General features: G+C 50.4%; 9 protein-coding genes across 9 annotated transcripts; 3 read left to right on the top strand and 6 right to left on the bottom strand.

Moving 5' to 3' along the window:
• Positions 1-1,177: 1,177 nt before the first annotated feature.
• On the bottom strand, positions 1,178-3,258 carry BJX68DRAFT_259522 (alpha/beta-hydrolase; the record flags this gene model as incomplete). The annotated part of the gene is made up of 7 exons (XM_071043705.1): positions 1,178-2,066; positions 2,128-2,229; positions 2,279-2,318; positions 2,403-2,542; positions 2,615-2,718; positions 2,791-2,926; positions 2,966-3,258. 7 exons carry the CDS (start codon positions 3,256-3,258, stop codon positions 1,178-1,180), a joined length of 1,704 nt encoding a protein of 567 aa, XP_070892605.1.
• Positions 3,259-3,697: 439 nt separating this feature from the next.
• BJX68DRAFT_272986 (uncharacterized protein) lies at positions 3,698-4,074 on the bottom strand (the record flags this gene model as incomplete). Its single annotated transcript, XM_071047331.1, has 2 exons — positions 3,698-3,841; positions 3,904-4,074. 2 exons carry the CDS (start codon positions 4,072-4,074, stop codon positions 3,698-3,700), a joined length of 315 nt encoding a protein of 104 aa, XP_070892604.1.
• A 224-nt stretch (positions 4,075-4,298) lies between these two features.
• On the bottom strand, positions 4,299-5,405 carry BJX68DRAFT_272985 (FAD-dependent oxidoreductase; the record flags this gene model as incomplete). Its single annotated transcript, XM_071047330.1, has 4 exons — positions 4,299-4,353; positions 4,420-4,585; positions 4,662-4,824; positions 4,881-5,405. The coding sequence occupies 4 exons, from the start codon at positions 5,403-5,405 to the stop codon at positions 4,299-4,301; spliced, it is 909 nt and encodes a 302-aa protein (XP_070892603.1).
• Positions 5,406-5,844: 439 nt separating this feature from the next.
• Positions 5,845-7,173, top strand: BJX68DRAFT_272984 (MBL fold metallo-hydrolase; the record flags this gene model as incomplete). Its single annotated transcript, XM_071047329.1, has 4 exons — positions 5,845-5,890; positions 5,965-6,112; positions 6,237-6,983; positions 7,062-7,173. 4 exons carry the CDS (start codon positions 5,845-5,847, stop codon positions 7,171-7,173), a joined length of 1,053 nt encoding a protein of 350 aa, XP_070892602.1.
• Positions 7,174-7,402: 229 nt separating this feature from the next.
• BJX68DRAFT_272983 (transcription factor domain-containing protein) lies at positions 7,403-9,831 on the bottom strand (the record flags this gene model as incomplete). The annotated part of the gene is made up of 5 exons (XM_071047328.1): positions 7,403-8,135; positions 8,220-8,376; positions 8,462-8,608; positions 8,687-8,957; positions 9,034-9,831. The coding sequence occupies 5 exons, from the start codon at positions 9,829-9,831 to the stop codon at positions 7,403-7,405; spliced, it is 2,106 nt and encodes a 701-aa protein (XP_070892601.1).
• Positions 9,832-11,317: 1,486 nt separating this feature from the next.
• On the top strand, positions 11,318-13,144 carry BJX68DRAFT_259519 (cytochrome P450; the record flags this gene model as incomplete). Its single annotated transcript, XM_071043704.1, has 6 exons — positions 11,318-11,537; positions 11,589-12,133; positions 12,212-12,502; positions 12,563-12,679; positions 12,741-12,904; positions 12,991-13,144. The coding sequence occupies 6 exons, from the start codon at positions 11,318-11,320 to the stop codon at positions 13,142-13,144; spliced, it is 1,491 nt and encodes a 496-aa protein (XP_070892600.1).
• A 1,016-nt stretch (positions 13,145-14,160) lies between these two features.
• BJX68DRAFT_259518 (Nitroreductase-like protein) lies at positions 14,161-15,007 on the bottom strand (the record flags this gene model as incomplete). Its single annotated transcript, XM_071043703.1, has 3 exons — positions 14,161-14,363; positions 14,492-14,606; positions 14,675-15,007. 3 exons carry the CDS (start codon positions 15,005-15,007, stop codon positions 14,161-14,163), a joined length of 651 nt encoding a protein of 216 aa, XP_070892599.1.
• An 871-nt stretch (positions 15,008-15,878) lies between these two features.
• BJX68DRAFT_280156 (uncharacterized protein) lies at positions 15,879-17,300 on the bottom strand (the record flags this gene model as incomplete). Its single annotated transcript, XM_071048879.1, has 3 exons — positions 15,879-16,251; positions 16,316-16,691; positions 16,766-17,300. The coding sequence occupies 3 exons, from the start codon at positions 17,298-17,300 to the stop codon at positions 15,879-15,881; spliced, it is 1,284 nt and encodes a 427-aa protein (XP_070892598.1).
• A 1,674-nt stretch (positions 17,301-18,974) lies between these two features.
• Positions 18,975-19,750, top strand: BJX68DRAFT_272979 (uncharacterized protein; the record flags this gene model as incomplete). The annotated part of the gene is made up of 2 exons (XM_071047327.1): positions 18,975-19,405; positions 19,465-19,750. 2 exons carry the CDS (start codon positions 18,975-18,977, stop codon positions 19,748-19,750), a joined length of 717 nt encoding a protein of 238 aa, XP_070892597.1.
• Positions 19,751-20,133: the final 383 nt, after the last annotated feature.

The following is a 20,133-nucleotide window of genomic DNA, read 5'->3' as shown; positions in this document are numbered from 1 at the left end:
ATATAGCACTCTCAGGCCCTGCTCGGTAACCTTGATGTTGATTTCCTGTCATTGAATAGGGTCGCGAAAGGCCTGTAGACTCATTTGGTTGGCTAAAATGGCGAATTGGACCACGTTAGAGGCATTACGTGCATAGCACGCCGAGCGCGTCACCTGCACCAGACTCAGAAGGTTCGAGTGTGTAGAACTCTGCGCGAACGCCGGATAGCGTGTTCCATTCCAGACATAGGTGGGTGGATCTAGAGAGCTGCCATTATCATTCGCAGCCGAGCCTAATAGGGCAGATTCGAGGCTAGTGGATGCCCCAGATTGCGTGTATATAGCGCCCCAATAGTAGCCCATCAGACGGCTTCCCTTATATGGTCAGGATTGGGATAGTCAGCCGCCTGCTTCAGGGTCGGGAAGCCACTTCCACGCAGCGTCTGGTAGCCGCCAAGGACCGACTGGCCGACGATTGCTCCTTCGTAATCGATAAAGAGTAAATTAAGATTGTGGATGCGGCTGTTATCCTCGTACTGCGTCGCATAAAGATAGCTCATATTGCCTAGAAACTGCAGCTAGAGGAGGACGAAGCTCATGCCCACAGCGAACGAGAAATCCCTTCCGCATTTCAGACGCCCTGTGGAGGGCGACACGTATCAGCAGAGCCTGTCATGTCGATTAAGTGGGGAAAAATGATGGTAAGGAACAAGTAGGTGAAGAACTTGCAACATTGAAGTGGTTAAATAATTGGAGCGGCATATAGCCTATACCGTATACAGAAAATGCGCTCCTCATAATTCAGTCGAAGAAGCTGCCATTTGTACGGAGTAATAGCTTACCATTGAAATGGATTCCCGATTGTCTGACCGTTGGTCGAAAAGGTTCTCCGAGATCAGCACTGGCAGCCCATGTGGACCGTTGACCCCGTGGGTTCCATGCTACAAAATCAATTTCTCAGATAGTTAGCAGATGAGACCATAATAATCGCGTTTTAGAGGCATGAGAGCGAGTCACCAGGCTAACAGGAAAACTGACAGGCCGAGGCTATAGTGCCGCATAAGTGTGCATATACCGGAATATGTTGATTCCAATCCAGCTACTAGTCTACATTCTCTTGGTCCTCAAGTCACTCTCTTTCCCTGGAGCCCCAGTGCTAAGCCTTATGCTATTGAGGTACAGCAGCAACAATTCTTACTCACTCTATCATGTTAGAGAGTGCAACGCGAAGCTTTGACGCATAATCTCCGCCCGTATGTATAACATGCCAGCCGACATTCGGATTCAGTACATTATCCTCCAATCCTTCATACTCAGGCACGAGAGGCGAGGAGCCCAGGATATCTAGCCTCATCGCTTCTCCTTTATCAAAGATCATCCCCCCAGCCCAAAGGCCAATGTCCAATTTGACAATCTGTCCTTTTCTCAACTTCTCCTCTCGGTCGTGAGGGTGCCAGACGTAGCCCTCAGATAGCAGGTGGTTTTCTTCCCGGGTGAGATAAGGCTCATTACCAGTGGCCCGGTGCGAAGCTCGTAGTCGCCCATTGGGGCCCACGTATCGAAAGATATTCTCGTACGGGATATCGTTGGCAGTAGTGCCCGGTGGAAGGTGCTCGAATGGTATATTAAGGCTCTGCAGCGCATTGCCTTCCTTGTCTAGCTTGCGGATTACGACGTAAACATCCATGTCGTCATGATCTGGGGTCGACATGAAAAGCTCAACGCGGGAGAAACCACAAAGCTCAGTGTAGCTGTCAAACTTGTGCACGAAACCGCATCCAGGATCACTCTTGTTCTCAGCAAAATACTTCTTGCTGGCTTGTTGCTCCACATGGGTTTGAGACAGCTTCATGGAGGAGGCATCGAGGTAGAAGTCCATGAACTTGAAAGTTGAGGGCGGATAGGATTCAACGGGTCGGTTGACAACATTAAGGCGGTTGTAGCCTAGAAGAGAGAGACGTATGCGAGGAGTAAACTCCCACCCGTTTAATCTTCCGTACAGATACCTGTCTAGGAAGCGCTGTAGATCGTTCAAATTCTCTGGCTGATATTGATCATGCCATTCTTGAGTTGGATGGATTCGCAACCTGCGATGAAGGACTAATAAGCGCCAACGGAGAGCTGTAGGATGAAAGTGGGATAACTTACCATTTGTCCTTGGATCTACTCAGGAGAAAGCCACGCAGGGAGCCTTCAGTGTGCAGTCCTGTGGAATAGCTTGCCAGGGCATACATGGGAATATCAATCTCGCTTAGTTGTGGTTTTTTTGTCCTCCCAGTAAGCATTCCAGAGAGGATACTTCTGCACCATTGCTGTAACATCTTCCCGCTTATTTCTGCCTGTAGCGCTGCACGTTAGTACATTACACTTATCGAGAGATGCATCTGATTTTAGAAAGGCAAGAAGGTAAAAGTAGTACGAACCGCCAAATGTGGCAAGCAACCAATCCCAGAAGTGAGGACTTGGTATTCCACCCCTGCAGATGGATTCACGGTAGTGGTCTCCCAGTCCCTCCCACGGTGCGATTGCTTTGAGGTGAGGGGGTCTCTCCGCTGCTATCAACCTTTCAGCAATACTAGTATCAGTTGCAGTTTTACAGCATCTAGAACCCGAATGTGTGGTGATGGGGGCTTACCATTGGGTAGTTCCCAGCCACGAATTTCCAACAAGCGCAACGGATCCATTGCACCATGACTGCTTGGCAATCCATTCAATCGTATCATAGCCATCACGGCCCTCCTTGATGCACCATGACACTGTCAGCTAATCGTTCCCGGGCATGTGGACCTTGTCATCAAAAGGTAAACTAACCTGAGTACCATAAACATAGGAATCCCCCTCTGAGTAAAAAGCCCCCCTCGGATCAACATTAACGACAGCATACCCCCTGCCACACCATTCAGCGGGATCAGGCCCCTCCCACTTCTCCAGACCACTTGTCGCCCCCCTTGGAACACCAACACGCCACGGAAGCCTGTCTAATGACTGCTTACCCGTCCCTGTTTTGCCAAATGGACTCCAGGGGAGTAAAGCTGCCACTGGGTTGACTTCTGAGCTGCAAGGACGAAAGACATCGCCGTAAATTGTGACATTGTCTCGCAGGACAATGGGCACATTTCTGTTCCAGATAACGTCAACGGGCATTGCCTTTCTACCTTCATCCTTCTGCCATCCTGCGCGGAGGACAATGGTCTCTTGGCGGAAGGGAATCCAGTCATTGTCGAAGTCTGGATGACTGTCTGTGAAGAGGATGTCGATGTCGCCGATCCGGGTTGCCATCGTGCTCGTTACCTGTGATTTACTAGCTCAAAAGAGGAGCGGTCAATCCCTCATCTATATACGTTCACTCCAAATGCTCCTGGTAGTGACTCTGGTGACGCGTCCTCACAGGAATGGAGAACTCGCGGTGGCAGGGAGAGGACGGCGTGTGGCGGTAGTTTGTCGGGAAACCACCACCACAATTGCTGTGTCGGATTCAGATACTACGGAGTGACATAGATATCGTTGTTTCCACTCAGTCCACCAGACACAGCATTTTTTCTGCCTCCGCTAAACCTGTTTATTTGTTTATATATATTTTCTTTCTATGTGCTGGCGGAAATATGCGGAACGAAACACGCAAACTACATCAAGTATACACTGTAGGATCTCACTCTGTTGGACAGATAGGCTCGCTGGAAGAGTGGACAATGAGAACACCCAAAGGTGCAACATGTGCTTAAGCCCGGAGCTCTGGAGCATCGTCCCCCATGCTCTCCTTCCTGATATATCCCATCACAATCTTATACAAAGAAGTAGCCCGGAAGACCTGCGCAAGCAGAAAGAATGCCACCCGACCCCAGAAGCTGCTTCCGTCCAGGGGCTAATTATCGCTTATCAGTCTTGGAAAAACCAGTAAACAATGCGATCGGATAGGTAACTCACAACAACAGTCCTCCCACCACTCTTCTGTACCCACGAGAAGGTTCGAGGGATCATCTCATCTTCGTACTCTTGACAAGCAAGCGAGATGTCCTCAGTGGTTGGTCGGGCCTGCGATTTCGACAACGCAGCGAGCGTCTCGATCAGAGGGAGAGCGGTTGCGGCGTCTTGCATTGCTTGGTTACCCCCCATTCCACTACCGAGCTACGGTCAGCACCGAGGTAATAACGACTCTACCTAGACACCAATGGTGGTTGACTTGAAAGGACAGCTTACCGCGTTGGTAACATGGCATGCATTGCATCTCCCATGAGCCAAACCCGAGGGTGGCCGCGACCATCACCTCGCGCCTGTGCCTGCGCCTTGCGCCGCCAATTCCTGGGCGGGGGCTCGCTCGCTCAAGCCTGATAGACGTAAACGTCGGTCCCTTCGCCAAGGCCGATAATATCCTGGCTAGAGCAGGCAGTCAGCGGCCCACTCGAACTTCGTCAACGATAAGAAATATGTTTGGGGGTATACTATGGCTTTGCCCAACCGCGAAGAGCAAGAGAGATAAAATCCCATTTCTCTGCCGTACTTCGCTTTGATAGGTCAGGAGGACACTGCTCCGTAGGCACATGCAGTCCGAACATGGTTGATGACATTGAATTGTCATAACCTCCAGACCGATCTTCTGGCGAGTAGACTAGCAGTTGTCGTTAGCATGACCTATATTATGGTGTACCACGGGAGAAGGAATGTCGGTGATTGAATTAGCATACCACAAAAGAACATGGTTTTGTTCTCTGCAAATGCGAGCACCGCTTTCTCTTGTAGGTGCTTGCTCATTGAGTAGTATCTGCTCACGGAAAGATCGCCTTTTGCAACCATGCTCATGTGCGTGTTGATTTGATGAATGTTGTTCAACCCAAGTTGAATGTTAATCTGATCTGTGAGCTGCCATTCAACTTGATTCAGCAGCGCAGACAGGCGGGACCTACCCTGGAGTGGCTCCCATCAGCCCCAATAAGCAAATCCCCCTCATCATGACGACCGTCAGAAAACTTAACCCGAACACCCTCACGCCCACAAGTCCGTCTCACAATCTCGTACTGAGTAAATTCCGCCCCATACTCAAGCTTCCCTGCCAGGAAAAGCGGCTCAGCCAGCGCATCCCTCAATACAACTCGACTAATAGGCGCCGACTTCTGATACGACTCAAGGCGGCTCGGATCCAAAAGGACGCGAAACCGATGGTCATACCAGACAGGGGCGCGATTGAGGGATCCGCCCGCGCGCCCGAATTTGGCTGTTATATCATCGATTTGTTCAGGTGTTAGACAGGCTCGCATGCCCTTTAGCGCGGGTGCTCCGAGGCGGATCTGGTATCCTTCGCGTTTGCTGTGCTGCGGTAGACGTTCGTAGATGGCGACCTCGATTCCCTTGTGGAGGAGCCCGTTGGCAAACAAGCAACCGGAGAGGCCTGCCCCGATTATGATGACTTTGAAGGGGGTCTCGTCCGTCATTGAGATGCAATCCTGTTCTAATCGATCCAATCCAATTGCAAAGTGGTTTCTGTTCGTCGTCAAGGGAAACCTACTGTACTTCAACGGCCCGGATGTAGTCTTTAACCCCAGGCTCGGACATTCCTTGTGGAGTGTGGGGGACGAGCGACCCCACGGGCGCTGTCCTTGCTCGGGGGCCCCTCAATGGACGCACTGCAGTGTCGGGGCGGCACATCCACATCAGCCCATGGAGTGGAGTCCGCCTTTGATCACCTCTGCAGACGTGACTCGGAAATGAACCTTGTGAGCTTTGTCGCCTCCGGAAATAAATGGCGGAGAGGGTTTATCCCCGTTTAAGCTACTTGAAAGCCCGGAGCACTCACCTTTATGATGAAAGAGCAGACCCGTCCCCGAAGCAGCGTTTTCGTGTTAGGTACATAATTGTCAAATTACAATTACAATGGAGAGCGGGCTCGTCGAAAATAGGACAACATTGGAATGGTTCGGTATGAAAGCTTACTCTGATAGAGGCGCCGTGCGAGTGGTATCTGGGTAAAGTGGCTGACTTCTGAATAACTAGGAGCCACTACCCTCCGACTGAAGGCAAAGGGGCTCACCCTCTTTCTAGACACCTGGCTAGACAAGCCTTCGTGCCTCTATAGCCCCTTCAGGATAGATGATGTCGTTGAGGCTGACTACATCTTCATATCTCACGCTCACTTCGACCAGTAAGTCCTTACGCCATCACGTCACTTGTCTCCTTTCCCTTTTTCCTCTTTCTTTCTTTCTGCGTTTTTTTTTTAATCCTGCGACGAAAGCAAGTACTTGCAACATGATGCTGACCTGATGAAGCCTCCCAGGCGCCGATCGACTTGCACTTAAAACGGGAGCCATTGTGATCGGAGACTATGAAGCCATCAATGTGCTGCAGAAGGCCGGCGTTCCTGATGAGCAACTCTTGCCCGTCTCAGGTGGGGAGCGCATCCCACTCTTCACGCGCGAGGTCCGTGATGCAGCTGCGAGGGGGGAGGGAAGGTTATTACCATCAGCACCCCCCGGTGCACCCCATCAGCCAGACCCTTCCCTAGCCGTATGCTCTGTCCATGTATGGCCATCGCTGCACTGCCTAATGCCCGGGACGCATGCGCAGATACCGGATATCATGGACACGGGACGTGTATATACAGGTGCGGCTCATCCGTACCTGTGTACTATTAATTTGAACGTGGGTATGCGGTATGGCCTACTGAAAATAGGCGAACGAGTTCCGGTCGAAAGTAGAGACGAGGGACTGCAATCATTCATTGAATATATTAGCGACACTAAGCGAAATGTCTTCTCTGCTTATGATGGTGGTCAATTGATGTATAATTTCCTTATTAACGAGAGAAGGACTCTTCTTTGGAACGCACATTTGGGCGCTTACGAGGGGATTATGCGCAGTCTGGACCCCAAACCGGATGTGGCAATCTTAGGGATTGCAGGGAGGGCGAACCTCAATGGGAGGCCGTTTGATGGGTCAGCCGCGCAGTTTGTGCTGAATGAGGTGCGGTGGTTGGATGAGCCGCTATCAACTATTTGGTGCCTTCATGATGAGAGGTATGTCGTACCGTGTCTTTGTTCCCGAGAGTCTTGCTTGATTGATACGAAGAGACTGACTGGTGGTTTTATGTTCAGTCCTATAAAGCCATACCGAACCGATACTGAAGCCGCGACTGCTATGGTGGAGGAGAACTCCACGTCGCGTGTTACACATTTGGCGCACGGGGTCCCGATTTCTCTATTCTAACTTGGCCCAAGGATTTGACAGCTCGTTTGTTTCCGTGACATACAAACTCGGCATGTTATCGACAATGTAGCGCGATCATGGATCGTTTCCAGCCACATGCATCTCAAGATACAGGTATCTATGACAAGGAGATAGTTAAGACGCGGGAGGCCGGGAATAGCAAATATGGCAAACTAGCCCTTTAGTATTAGTGCTGTGCAGCTATTGGCTGGCAATGATATCCATCTAGCTATCGGTCAGTCCCCTGACGGGGATTCTTTCCATCAAAAGAAGTGGTACCGCTCTCAAGTATCATCTCCAATGCCTGAGAAATGCCCCTCCCCATCCTTGCCCATGCATTCTCATGCCTCAGCACTCGCAAACTCTCCTGCAACAACCGGATCCAGCTATCCTTTTCCTGCAATATGCCAACACCAGTAATATGCAGCGAATGCCGTCTCTGGTCCCCATTCGTTATCCATTCTTCCAATGTGTCTTCATCACCCATCTCCTCCTGGTCAATGCGCAGCGGGCGGTCCAACAACCCTTCCCGGGTATTGCCACCGCTGCTACAACTGCTGCTATCTTGGTGACTTTGAAAGCGTTCGCTTCCAGCCCTCTCAAAGTCAATATGATACCAGATATAAAGCGTAGCAATAAGAAACATCTGCGGGTCACAGAAGGTCATTTTCCTCTGTGTCCGGATGAGGCGGAAGAGACAGGCTGCATGCCGCAGAGTGCACCTGGCCGTGCTCCTATCGTTGGACAGTTGAGCGAACAGCTCTTGCTTTGCTGCTTCTCGGTCCTTGCTGCTTGTCATCCAGCCGCAGGCCCGGTAGAGCATCCTTAGATGCACGCGATGTAGTATGGAAAGAGCTAAGAAGAGCTTTTGGCGTAGGGGTGCTAGCCCTGATGATTGGAGATGGCTTCCGCTATCGTCGCCCAGCAGATCGGACTGTGCTTTCAAATAAGAGTTTGAGACTCTGTCAATCGTAGTTAGTTAGAGCCGTATCGAGGGGGTAAAGGAGGAAAAAGGATCGGAGATGATGTGGTGGGGGAGCAAGTACAAATGATAAACATCGTAGCCGTGACAAAGGCGCTGTCTTTTCTCCTCGGCAGAGAAGGAGAGTATGAGGATCAGCGAAGCATAGCTGCCTAATGAGCGAATGCTTCCCGTCAAGGCACTGGGTGTGCTCATGATTGTCGCCAAGCTCGGCTCGCTTACTGGTCTTCTGTCAGTACGGTGATGCCACGACTACTCGGTACCACTTGTCGCGGCGATTGGAATGAAAGACAGGGAAGGCAATACAGGTTTCGGGTATGCTTGCGAGATCGGCCCATTGGCTTTTGCTCGCGCACTTCCACAAATCCTCACGGCAGGGTAGACTGAGACGCAGCTCCCAGGAAGCTAGTATGGGCTGCGTATCAAACAACATCCACTGGAAGCATTCAAGCACTATTTTCCTAGCTGTTAGTGTGGCGATCATGTAAAGCTCGGATTGAGGTGGGCTTCATTTGGCAAAGGGCCACTCACTCCACGTTGCATACGTTAACCGTCGCCAGGACTCTTCTCGAATCCAGACTTGCCAGGCATCGTGGTGACCTTCAGCATCAGGGGAAACTTCCATATTGAACATTGAGCTCGCCTGGGCCATGTGGAGGCGGCAAAGCGTTATCAAGATGTTCCTTTGGTACTGGAGCTTCAAGAATTCTCCTCTTGCACCATGAAACAACTGGCATAAGTTGAAGAGGAAAATGCCTTGAGCTAGTGGGAGGTCACCATTCGTATGGTTATTATCGGCTATCTGGGCAATATTAGTAAGCTTTTCTATTCTTGTTCGTATAGCAGGAAAAGAAAATCACGAAGGCGAATAAGCCCACCTTTTGGGAAATTGCGCGATGCAGAAGTGCCAACATAGCCTCAGACACTTCTCGACGGTACTGACACATAGAATAATTGCACCCGGCTGCAATGATAGCGACGACGAGTATCCACGAGTCAGGCGACGGATCAAAAGTGGAAAGGTGGAATATTGGGAGCTCCCGGTGGCAAAATTCGAAATACAATTGCATGAATGTGTTTAGGACTTCCGCATCTGGAAAAGCCTGCAAGTGAGATACATCGCATTGCTGAACATAATGTGTATAGATGTTGTTGTAGATGCTTTCAGATATGCGTGGGACGTGGTAGTATTGCTCGGAAACCAGTATGTCGCGGTCGTTGGATGGAAGGTCAGCAAGTCGTAGTATCTGGATTTCCGGTCCCTTCGCTTGGTGAACGTCGATTACCTGGGCTGTCTCTGCTTCTCGATTTTGCCTGGAAGACTCGCCTTGGATAGCGTGGCCTCCAGGCGATAAGTGAATATCATGATTTACGGTAGGTGTAGTGATTCCAAAATTGCCGTTTGAAAGTGGATTAGTTAACATCCCAGGTGTCTCCTCTGAGCCCCAAAAAACGAATGGGTCGAACATAAGGTCGAATGCTAGGTCTTGCTGAGACCATCTGCTGGGTTGGTTCAGTTCGGAATTGTTGTAGTTTTGACCCACATTGAGACCGTCATCGACCATCGGATCATAGGTGAGGGGTGCTGGTTGACTATGGCCAGTGGAAGGGGTAGGGATACTGTCTTCGACGTCTGTCGGGCGGGCGGGTGCGGACGCAGATTCACATGGGGGCATGTTTAAACGCCAGGCTGCATAACTCCCCATCGCGTCACAGGGGAGCGTGTTCTGCCTATCGTGCCGGTAATCGTAGGTACAGCTCTGGCCCTTTCTCGCGCACTGAGAGCACGGATCGAGTCCGTCACAGCGCTTCTTGGAGGTACTACACTCCCTGCATGCGTGACCTGCCCGGGTTGATTCAGCCGCCGCACGGATAGCATATATACCAGAGGCTTCCTTGCCATGGGTGGCCACATGTCGCTTCAAAGAGTCCCTGAACAGGTCAATCTTGCCTTCAAGAGTATCATCCTAGCCTACTTACTTTCTTTGAAAACTCTTCGAGCAGAAAGGACACTTATGCGGTCGGTCTTGCAGATGCCGGCGAGCATGGCGCATTAGATGTTGCGGTTTCCTGAACCTCGCGGAACATTGGTCACACGCGAATTGGTCCTTTGTCGTCGTTTGCTTTGGGCGGGTGAGGTTGTCACTATTTGACGCTGGGAGTTCCATTTTGTTAGAGAACTTTGCTGGTAGCCTACAGTGTCTATATCGAACTCAGCCGAGCTGAGATATGAAGACTCAAGGTTGGGCTGGCAAGAATTTACGCAAGCGGGGAAGCCGAGATCTCCACATCCCATGCTGAACCTTTCCCTTTTCATAATAGCAGCATTGCCTTCAATTGGGTAAAGATCTCCCTCTGTAAATCATCACCACATCGACTCCAGCCTAAATAGGTTGATGGGCCCTTTGCTCGCACTCTACCCTGCCTCAGTAAATCTGGTGGTATGAAAGCAAATCCTGGAATCACGACTAAGTTACCTGAGACACCTTTCTGTCACCGTACGAAAAATATCTCACTCTGGACTTGGAAGCTAATACAGCAGCATCAGCACCAACCAGGCCTCGCTAAGACGACGGCTTCAGCTAGCAAGTATCCTCAACCAGGACCTTAAAACTCGGATTTCCCTGCGCCGAGTCCGAGGCCAGATTTTAAATCCGAGACTCCTCTTTGCGGATCGTTGTTTTATCGTGAACCTTGGAACATGAGTGGGGCCCAGGGAGTCTGAGACTTTGATTTAGTCATACGCTTTGTGCATTACTGGAAATGCGGCGTTCGGAGTCTCAAATCGGACTTGGACGCCCGAATTATCCAAGCTGTTCTTGCTACTTTAGACAGCTGATAATGTTCGGGGATGCCACCACTTTTAACGGGATGTGGTCCACATCGCCCGAGTGGCATTATTGCGTGGATACAAGCACTATAGTAATCATCGTGGACTTGTAAAGATTCTATTTTTTCGTTTATAGTAGATAGAGGGGCTTATATTCTCCACCTTACTACTCCTTCCAATACTTTAAGGGCTTGAACGGTGTTGATCTTCGAGCTTGCTTGCCGCCCCGTTCCGGCCAAGCAGGCCTCGCGCTCGCTCTATATAAAGTCCCTATGCAGCTTCTGGGTCTGCGGTCTCTCATTTCAGTGGTCATTCGAGCTCAAGGCGCCGCCATGTATCAAGACGACAGGAATCAATTTGTATTTTTGGCGGCGATAGCGTTGCTAGTCCTGGCCGCATATTTTCTACTGAGCAGGCTCTATTACCTCTATCTCCATCCGTTGGCGTCCTTTCCAGGTCCAACAAATGCTGCTACATCGTGGCGCTGGATTTACAGAGTCACCGATAGCGGATTCCCAGAGGAAGAACTCGAGAGGCTACACAAGAAGTACCGTTCGTTTAGCCTACCCTATTTGTTTTTATCTTGTCACTGACTCCGACTAGAAACAAATGCTTTGCGAATCGGCCCGAACGAACTGCATATAACCGACGTCTCAAAATACAAGGTTATCTACAGCCAGGCTAACCCCTTCCCCAAATGGGGCGAGTTCTACGAAGCATTCAACTCCCCGCACACGGTCTTCACCGAGGTCGATGCAAAGATGCACAAGGAGCGACGCCGTCTTCTGAATCCCGTGTTTTCTCGTGCCGGTGTATTCAAGCTCGAACCTATCATCCACGACAAAGCGCGGGTTATGATTAAGAAGATCGACCGTCTACGAGAAAAGAACGATATCAATGTGTATGACGCACTCAGGTGCTTAACAACGGAGGTGATCATGGAGTTTGCCTTTGCCAAGTCGGCCAACATGCTCGAGGAGCAGGAGACCACCTTCGAGTCTTGGTTCCTTACTGCTTTTGACGCGGTTGCAGGAAGTCTGTGGAAGATGCAGGAGTTTCCCCTTCTTAGGAAGGTTGCTGGGCGGCTGCCTGATAAAATGGTTGAGAGACTTGATCCGCAGCTGGTGAATGTTTTCCGAATGCTCAAGGTATTTACTGCCCCTACCAGTGACTAGTGTACCTTCTTGATAGTGGCTTGGAAACTAATATCGGTTCTCCTACACCAGTATGCGGAAAGCTGTCTTAATCATTACGAAATTCACGGAAATACCACCTCCCATCCTGTCGTGTTTGATAATCTGTCCTCCTTGTCCCACCAAAACAAGGTCACAGAGGCCTTGGATATCCTCATTGCAGGCGCCGACACAACAGCGTCCACCCTGACAGCCGGCATGATGCACATTCTTTCCAACCCAAAAATCCATACCAAATTGGTCAATGCTCTCGGTGGCGTTGGTGCGTACAGCGGCAACGGCGAGGCTTTCCAACTCCTTGAGCTGGAAAAGATTGAGTACTTGGTAGGCTAACCGATGTCATTACGCTTTCTGGATCTCGAAAACTGACAGTTTCCCCGCCAGACGGCGTGTGTCAAGGAATCTCTCCGCATCGGCATGGCTGTACCCGGACGCCTGCCTCGAATCGTGCCGCATAATGCCCCGCCGTTTGTTGTCGATGACAAAGTCATTCCTCCTGGAGTGCGTCACCCCATTAACTCAAAATACAGTAGTGCAAAATTGCTAATATGCTTTCCGGTAGTCAATCGTCTCGATATCGGCATATACAATGCACACCAGCGAGGACATCTGGGGTCCCGATGCACGCATATTCAACCCCGATCGCTGGCTGAAGCCCGAATCAAAGTCTTTGGATCAGTACCTCTGCACCTTCTCCAAGGGTGCCCGGATGTGTATTGGTCAAAAGTAAGCCCTCACTCCCACACGGTCCACTCGTGATATCATTCCCCACCCAAAAGAAGAAGCGAACGCTGACTATCATCGGTGCATAGTGTCGCTTTTGCAGAGGTTACCATTGTACTCGCTTATTTCTTCCGATCTTTTAAAATCGCCCTCCCGCCCAGTTTCGTACCTCCAGAGAAGAAGGATAAATTCACCATGGAGTATGCGCATCCTGGGTTGCCGTTGCGGTTTTCGGCGCCTTGAGCTTTGTAGCACTGTCGTTATCTAGGGATATTTTTTTACCGGCATTAAATCACCATCTTCCAGAAAGTTTGTGAGTAAGCTGTATATAGTCTAGCTGGGCATAGGAAAGCACTCAATTCGAAAACTAAAAGGTACATTCAGCCGCTCCGCTTTGAGTCGCTAGGTTGCATTACCCTCCTCGTCCCAGGTGAGATTATTGCGCAGCGCAAACCGCTGAGGAGCAATGAATGTGTCGCTCATTAATCCCCGACTTCTGTAGACGATCACCTGCAAAGCTCATCTGCGAGAAACCGAGAATAACATGGCGGTGCCGATCACTCCTCCCTGTGGGGAACCAAATTGTGGTGGTTCCGATCCGACATTCTGCAAGTGTGGACCGTGCGCTGTGGCCCGGGAATATGCTGATCCTTTTTGTCTCTTGTCCCTTCCACTCGGAGGTTCTTTTGCGTCCGACTCCGAAGCGAAGTTCTCTGGTTCTTCACCACTGCAACCCGTGTTCAAATGGGAACACATTATGCGTGGAGGAATATAAAGCTTGAAGGTGGCTGGGCAAGGGCGTTATACGTGCTTATGCCTTCACCGCCGCTGCACCGCCGCTGGTTGTGGAGGGGCGGGGAGCGTTGGGGGAGGAGATCTGTTATTGATGTGAGGGAAAGCGGTCGAATTTCCTTCTGTCATTTATTTTGTTTTACTATATTTTACAATAATAGAGCTTCCGAGGAAAACTTGTTATATTTTGCAGGATACCGTCTCACAGATAACGTAAGGAGTTGCGGGGATTTAGTCCCGTAGTAAAGACGGCATCCTGTCCGACTGAATAGAGTTAAGCACTGCACCGTCGTGTTGTGTATAGACAAATACCTTACAGGCTCTTAGCCTTCAAGAGTAATATTAGGGCAAGGGATCCCTAAATGTACGTGGGATGTAACCTAAATAATTGTGTGAAGTAATTCATTGTATAAACCCTCTCTCGTATGCGCTCTGGCTAGTATATCGTGTGACGCTCTGTAAGGATGCTACTTGCCAAAAACCTTGAAACGGTCCTCCAGAGGAGCAAAGATCTTCTCAATAGGTTGACCAGTCGGTGTACCAAAGACAAGTTGAGCGTCAAGCTTCCACGAGGCGGGGATGTTCCATTGCTTTTGGACCTGGGTGTCAATGAGGGGACTGTAGTGCTGCAAGTTGGCACCAAGGCCTTCAGAGGCAAGGGCCGTCCACACTTTGAAAGACATTAGTATTGTTTCACAGTGCTAAGTAGATCAAAGATAGCAAACGATAACAAACGCAAGCCTTTTTTTTTTTTTTTCATTCTCTTTTTTTTAAAGACCAAAACGATGGAAAACTGACCTAAATACTGAGACATAGCATTCGACTCAAGGGCATAAGGATCGAATTTGTTTGCGTACGTCGGGAACTTCTTCTTAATCTCTGCCAGGGCGTCATATTCCACGAAAAACAGGACCTTGGACAAGTTAGCAACACTTTCATTCCATGATAATGGTTCGAAGGAGAAGAGTCAGATGAACAGACAGTCCCATAAGCTCCCCGAAAACCATTCAGTTTCGGCTTAGTATTATTTTCGAACATCTCCTTCGCAACAGACCCCGCAGCAACTAAGCCTTCCATAATCCTAACGGTTAAATCCCACAGTTTCTGGTGCTCTTCACCGAGCAGGAGCACGACCCTGGTTGTCTGAGTGTTGAAGGATGACGGGACGTGGAGCACGGCGTCCTTGATAATGGTCTCAACGGCTTCATCGGATATGGAGCATGTGTTGCTAAGACTGTAGATGGTTCGGCGTGTTTTGACCAGTTGGAGAAGAGTCCTCGTTTCTGGGTTGAGCTCAACGGCGGTCGAACCCATGGTTACTGAGATGGGGAAGATTGTACAGATTCAAGCGGAGATAGTATGGGATCAACTTTGAGATATCAGTGAGGCAGAAGAGAGCAAGGGCAATGTCGACAGGCTTTTATCTATACATGATTGTCATGGGTTTCGTCTCCAGCCGCTGTTCGGAGTGTTGCATGCACTTGGTCCGTTGGCACAGCTCTAGCTGCGGTAATTCGGCCCCTCGTGGAAGTCTGTCCACAACCCGAGCGCTGGTAAAAGTGGCAAATTGCCTTATGCTGTATCTGGAGCTGCTTTTTCTGGCTGGGGAACGTAATCTGGGCGCTTTCGGAAGTGGCACCTCCCTCCCCCTCATCCGCGCCTTCACGGTAGGCGGCTTGGCCTCTCAGATGATACCGCACTCCATTGCCGATAGCGTTCTTGTGGCCGTTCAAGTGAGTTCGTGTAGTAGGTTAGGTCGTATAGTCTAGTGACCTGTGATTTAGTAAGGTTTGTTCAAGCTGAAGACGTTTCTCTCAGCCAAGTATCTGCGATGATCCGGTCTGCAACGACCACTCCCAGTCCAGTAGGCATTTCACCTTGATGAGTTTTCTACATGTGCCAGGGCAATCCTATGAGTGCCTATGGCAGTTTCAACAGGGCATCCTCCTTGTGGTGTGCAGCTAATCATACTTCAAACACAGTTTGAGACAACTTATACAAAGCAAGTTAGAAACGTCTACGTAGCAGCGGTATGATGGCTTAAAATGCAGATAGTGAGACGATGGTATTTCACTCGCTACATTGAACTTGTCATATTCAAAGATTTTCCGGCTATCCAATTTGCTGCATAATACCAGTAGACTCACTGGGAGCAAGCACGCCCGGTGGCTTCCGTGCATTTCAACTATTTGCTTAGGTCCAACCGGTCCAGCTCCTCGAAAATTCCACCATATGTCCAATTGATTTTCTCATACATATAAACCTCCTCCGCCGTGCGCTTGTCGGCAGCCTTTCGTGTATTCTCCTGGATCCTGCTAGCGCGGGGCCTTCGAACACGATCAAAGTCCTTTAATAACCGTGGAACATCGTCCCTTGTTATCCCAGGTTGCAGGAACAGGCGAAAGCCTTCAGCGTCTTCGACCGCTTGTGTGCCGCCTTGACCCTGGTGTGGTGTCATGGCGTGTGCAGCGTCCCCAATTAGGACTGTTCGGCCACGAATGTAAGTTGGCAGCGGGTCCTGATCGCGTAGTTGCCACAGCTTGATTTCTGTTGCAACTCTAGATGCTGAAAATTAACAAGCGGATACCAGGATACAGAAAAGGAGTGGGCGCAGTATCATACCTGAGATAAGTGACGACCCATGCCGGGAAATCGCCAAAGATTGACAACAGCTCGTCCTTGTCCCCGGCTGCAGTCCAGGACTCGGTGGTTTCATTCTTCAACATTTCATCCGGAACGATGCAGACGAAATTGAGCAATTGAAAGTTGCGGCAGGGGTACATAACGATCGATCGCTTCGTCCCGTCGAACGAGTGCACCATGGAGAGACAGACCGGCTTGTCTGCCTGGAGCAGTTCCGGGAGCTCGCCTGTTGCGTCCTTGATAGCGCCTGCTTGCAGTGTAAAGCGGAACGCAGAGAGACCGGATGGCCGTGCAGTTGAGAACGCAGCGTCGCCGACGACTGTTGACCGGATAACTGATTTGATTCCATCGGCGGCTGTAACAATATTGCATTGTTAGTAGGTATCGACTTTTCGCAGACCTCAACGGAAACCAGTCATGTTAACGTACCTATGATAAGATCTGCGGCGACTTCCTCGCCAGATGCAAGAATAAGCGTCCCTTTTTCAGGGTCCACCTCTTCCACAGGGCAATTCCAAAAGACTTCGGCTGGACGGCCAGGAATGTATATGTCGGAACCGCCACCACCGGACGAATCTGCGTCCGAGGCCGAAGAAGTATCCGCGGTAGCCATTCTCAGGAACTCAGCCCGAAGATCCGCTCGATGCTGGAATAGCCAATCGGCGCCATACTGCTCCTTGTAATCGGTGTGCTTCTCCATCAGGAGCTCCCCCGCTTTATTCCAAATTTTGGTCCCGCACACGGCCAGCGAGCCTGCCCTTGCCCGGTCAAAATGGAGCGAGTCCAAAATCCGCACACCATTAGGGCCGACGTTGATGGCTGCTCCGACCTCTAGGGGCGTTGGCATGCGCTCGTAGATTTTCACGGTGTGCTTTTCCCGCAGGACGCGGGCGGCCAGGGCGCCAGCGAGGCCGGCGCCCACGATCACAACTTTCAAGGGCTGTTCAGGTGTTGCGACGCTCATTTTGTGTGGTTGGATGGGTTTTCCTAGCGAATGAGTTGAAATGCTCTAATATAGCTCCATTGACTTGGCTTTGATGATAATTTAAATAGAAGCGCATCCTCCACATTCGGGACGATTAAAAGCACAATAGGGTCTCATGTCCATGAATCGGTTCGTCCACTTCCCGTGCCCATGTATCCTGTTGCATCCGTAGGGTTCACTCGGGCTATGGAGTATGCTTTGCTCCATTTAAATTGCGAAATAGATGGTCACTTCCCGTAGGGCGGGGGAGCTAGCTTGCCCATGGGGGGCGGGGTGTACTCCGTGCACCAGGCTCCAGCTACGTCCCTCGTGAGCCGAACATCGGCATGGGGGTGATGTGCCTGCGGACATGCTGAACGTTTGTGTTCTGGGCACTTAGTAGGTAATTTATCACCAATTATGGAAGCCAGATATGGTTGTTAAGGTAGACCACGCTCCATCCGAATCCGTAGCAGCGCTCAAGACATGTTAACACGTCCATAAGTGTAAGGCCTTGGAGGATCCCACGTGGTGGTTGATCTCAGGCTTACAAGGTCCTAGTGCGTTACTTAATGAGTTCCAGGGGAATCGCGAGGTATCTCGCGATTCATGTTGGTCTTTTGGTAAGACTTTGGAAGGACACGTGACCTGGCACAGCACCTTTACAATAAGTCAATACATAACGCAGGAAAGCCGCAGTCATCAGAAGTATAAGTGTAAGATCCATAATATAGACCTCTTACTGGGTGCAAATATAGTAAGAAAAGCAAAAAACTGATATTTGCATGCGACAAATGGAACACGAGTGGCCGTAATTTTTGAATTCGTCAAATAGTGTGCCAGGTGGGGGTAATAGAACCTCCTAACGTCGTCACCATCACCCGACAAGCCCACTATACCAACATGGGCGACGTTATAAAGCAATGCCGTAGTATTAATGTTTGTTGCCAGCTAAAGATATCACCAGAAAGATCCCTACAATCACTGACCATAATCCTTTCAAGCATAATGGCTGTCATTCAAGTCGACCCCGAGGTTCTTAAGGGCCTTACAGGGAAAGTAGTCATCATAGCAGGCATGTCTTCCCCGCCTTTCTGCACATTTCGTCCGCAGCTCTGAAACCTTTTATTCTGCCATCACAGGAGCTGCAAATGGGATTGGTAAGACGGCGGCACGGTTGTTCTATGGTGGGTTCTCCAAACCCCGCTGGAAAATGATACCTGAAGATCATTTCTGAGACAAGGGTGGAATATGGCGGCTTGGTCGCGAGTGGGGATCTGGATGTACAAACGGGCGAAGCGCTTGCCGCGGAGTTTGGTAGGTTAGTCATTCTTTTCCTATCTTTCCATAGTCTCTATACCCGATAATCTTCCTCAGGACTGACGCGCTAGGCACAGTCGTGGCCATTTTTCCAGAGTAGACGTCTCAAGCTGGGCATCCCAGAGGACACTGTTCAGGTCAACGTTCGAGAAATTTTGGAGCGTGGACTCTGAAGCCGAGGGACACGTTTTCCTAACGGGAGTAACCGGGTTTGTGGGCGCCTTCCTACTCAGCCTTCTCGCTGGCCTGCCGGAAGTCAAAGAGGTCGCCTGTCTGGTCCGCGCACCTGATGCGGACGCCGGAATGGCTCGGATCAAGGAAGCAATGTCAAAGTACAGCTTTTCATGTAACAATATGGCCAAGGTAGTAGCTGTGCCAGGGGACGTGAGTGCCTCAGAGCTCGGGATGGGTGAGCAATCCCCCGAGTACTATGCGCGGCGGTCTAGTGTGGTCTTTCACCTCGCTGTCTGTGCCAAGTACACATTGCCCTACTCTGCTCATCGAGCTATCAACGTCGAAGGAACAGTCAAGATCATACGTTTTGCCAACACAGGCCGCCTGAAGCCCCTGCACTACGCTTCCAGTATATCGGCATGCGGTATGGCAGATATCGTTGCTGGCCAGCTCATACGCGAAGATTCACGTCCTACATTCGACAAGACTACCTGCCACAGCACATTGGTTATACGCAGAGCAAATGGGTTGCAGAATCTATCGTGTGGGATGCAATGGGCAGTGGCCTCCCAATCACCGTCCACCGACTGGGATTGGTCGGCGGGCACAGTGTAACTGGGGCGGGCAAGGCGGAAGATTTTCTGAATCGGCTGATGATGAACTGTATCAGAATCGGCTACTGGCCCACGGCTCCCACTGTGCGAATCCAGCTCGTCCCAGTAGACTTTGTTTGCTCTGCTATGATGCGCCTGTCTCAGTCGGTCGACAACCTCGGTCACGCCTTTAACATTGTCCAGCCGGACCAGGAAAATACCGTCACCTTCCAGGCAACCTTTGAGCTGCTAAGTCGGCTCGCCACGCCCCCGCTTGTGGAGGTATCGCCGCGCGAATGGATCGAAAGGTTTGCGGAGTATGGCGATGAACAGGCCAGGCACGCGGCGTCTTTTAAGGGATAGCGTTGATAACCGCCAAATATTCTGGGGCCTGGATGGTGGTAACATGGCATTGTACGAGACAACCAATCTGAGAAGAGCGCTCTCAAAGTATCCCGAAGAGCTCAAAGTGAAGCCCGTGTCTGAACTACTGAGGGTCTACTTCCAAGTTTGGTCGGGAATAGGGCAAGAGTAGACTCTGGGAGCGCAGGCAAAAGAAAAATAGACCGCGAGTGAAGACTGATTATGTACATAACATCTGACATTGATCTGACCTCGTCGCTTACAGTATGGTGCTGTTGTCCACTCCCACATTACACACCTGCGGTCATCCGCCTTAGTATCCCCATACTTATTTATTTCCCAACATAATGATTAAAGTTGTTGACTTGTTATTCATTCGAGGC

This window comes from Aspergillus pseudodeflectus (assembly GCF_044049435.1).
Source record: "Aspergillus pseudodeflectus strain CBS 756.74 chromosome Unknown BJX68scaffold_95, whole genome shotgun sequence".
Taxonomy (NCBI): Eukaryota; Fungi; Ascomycota; class Eurotiomycetes; order Eurotiales; family Aspergillaceae; genus Aspergillus; species Aspergillus pseudodeflectus.
The sequence above is the reverse complement of the archived record's forward strand: the minus strand, read 5'-3'. Positions and strand labels throughout refer to the sequence as shown.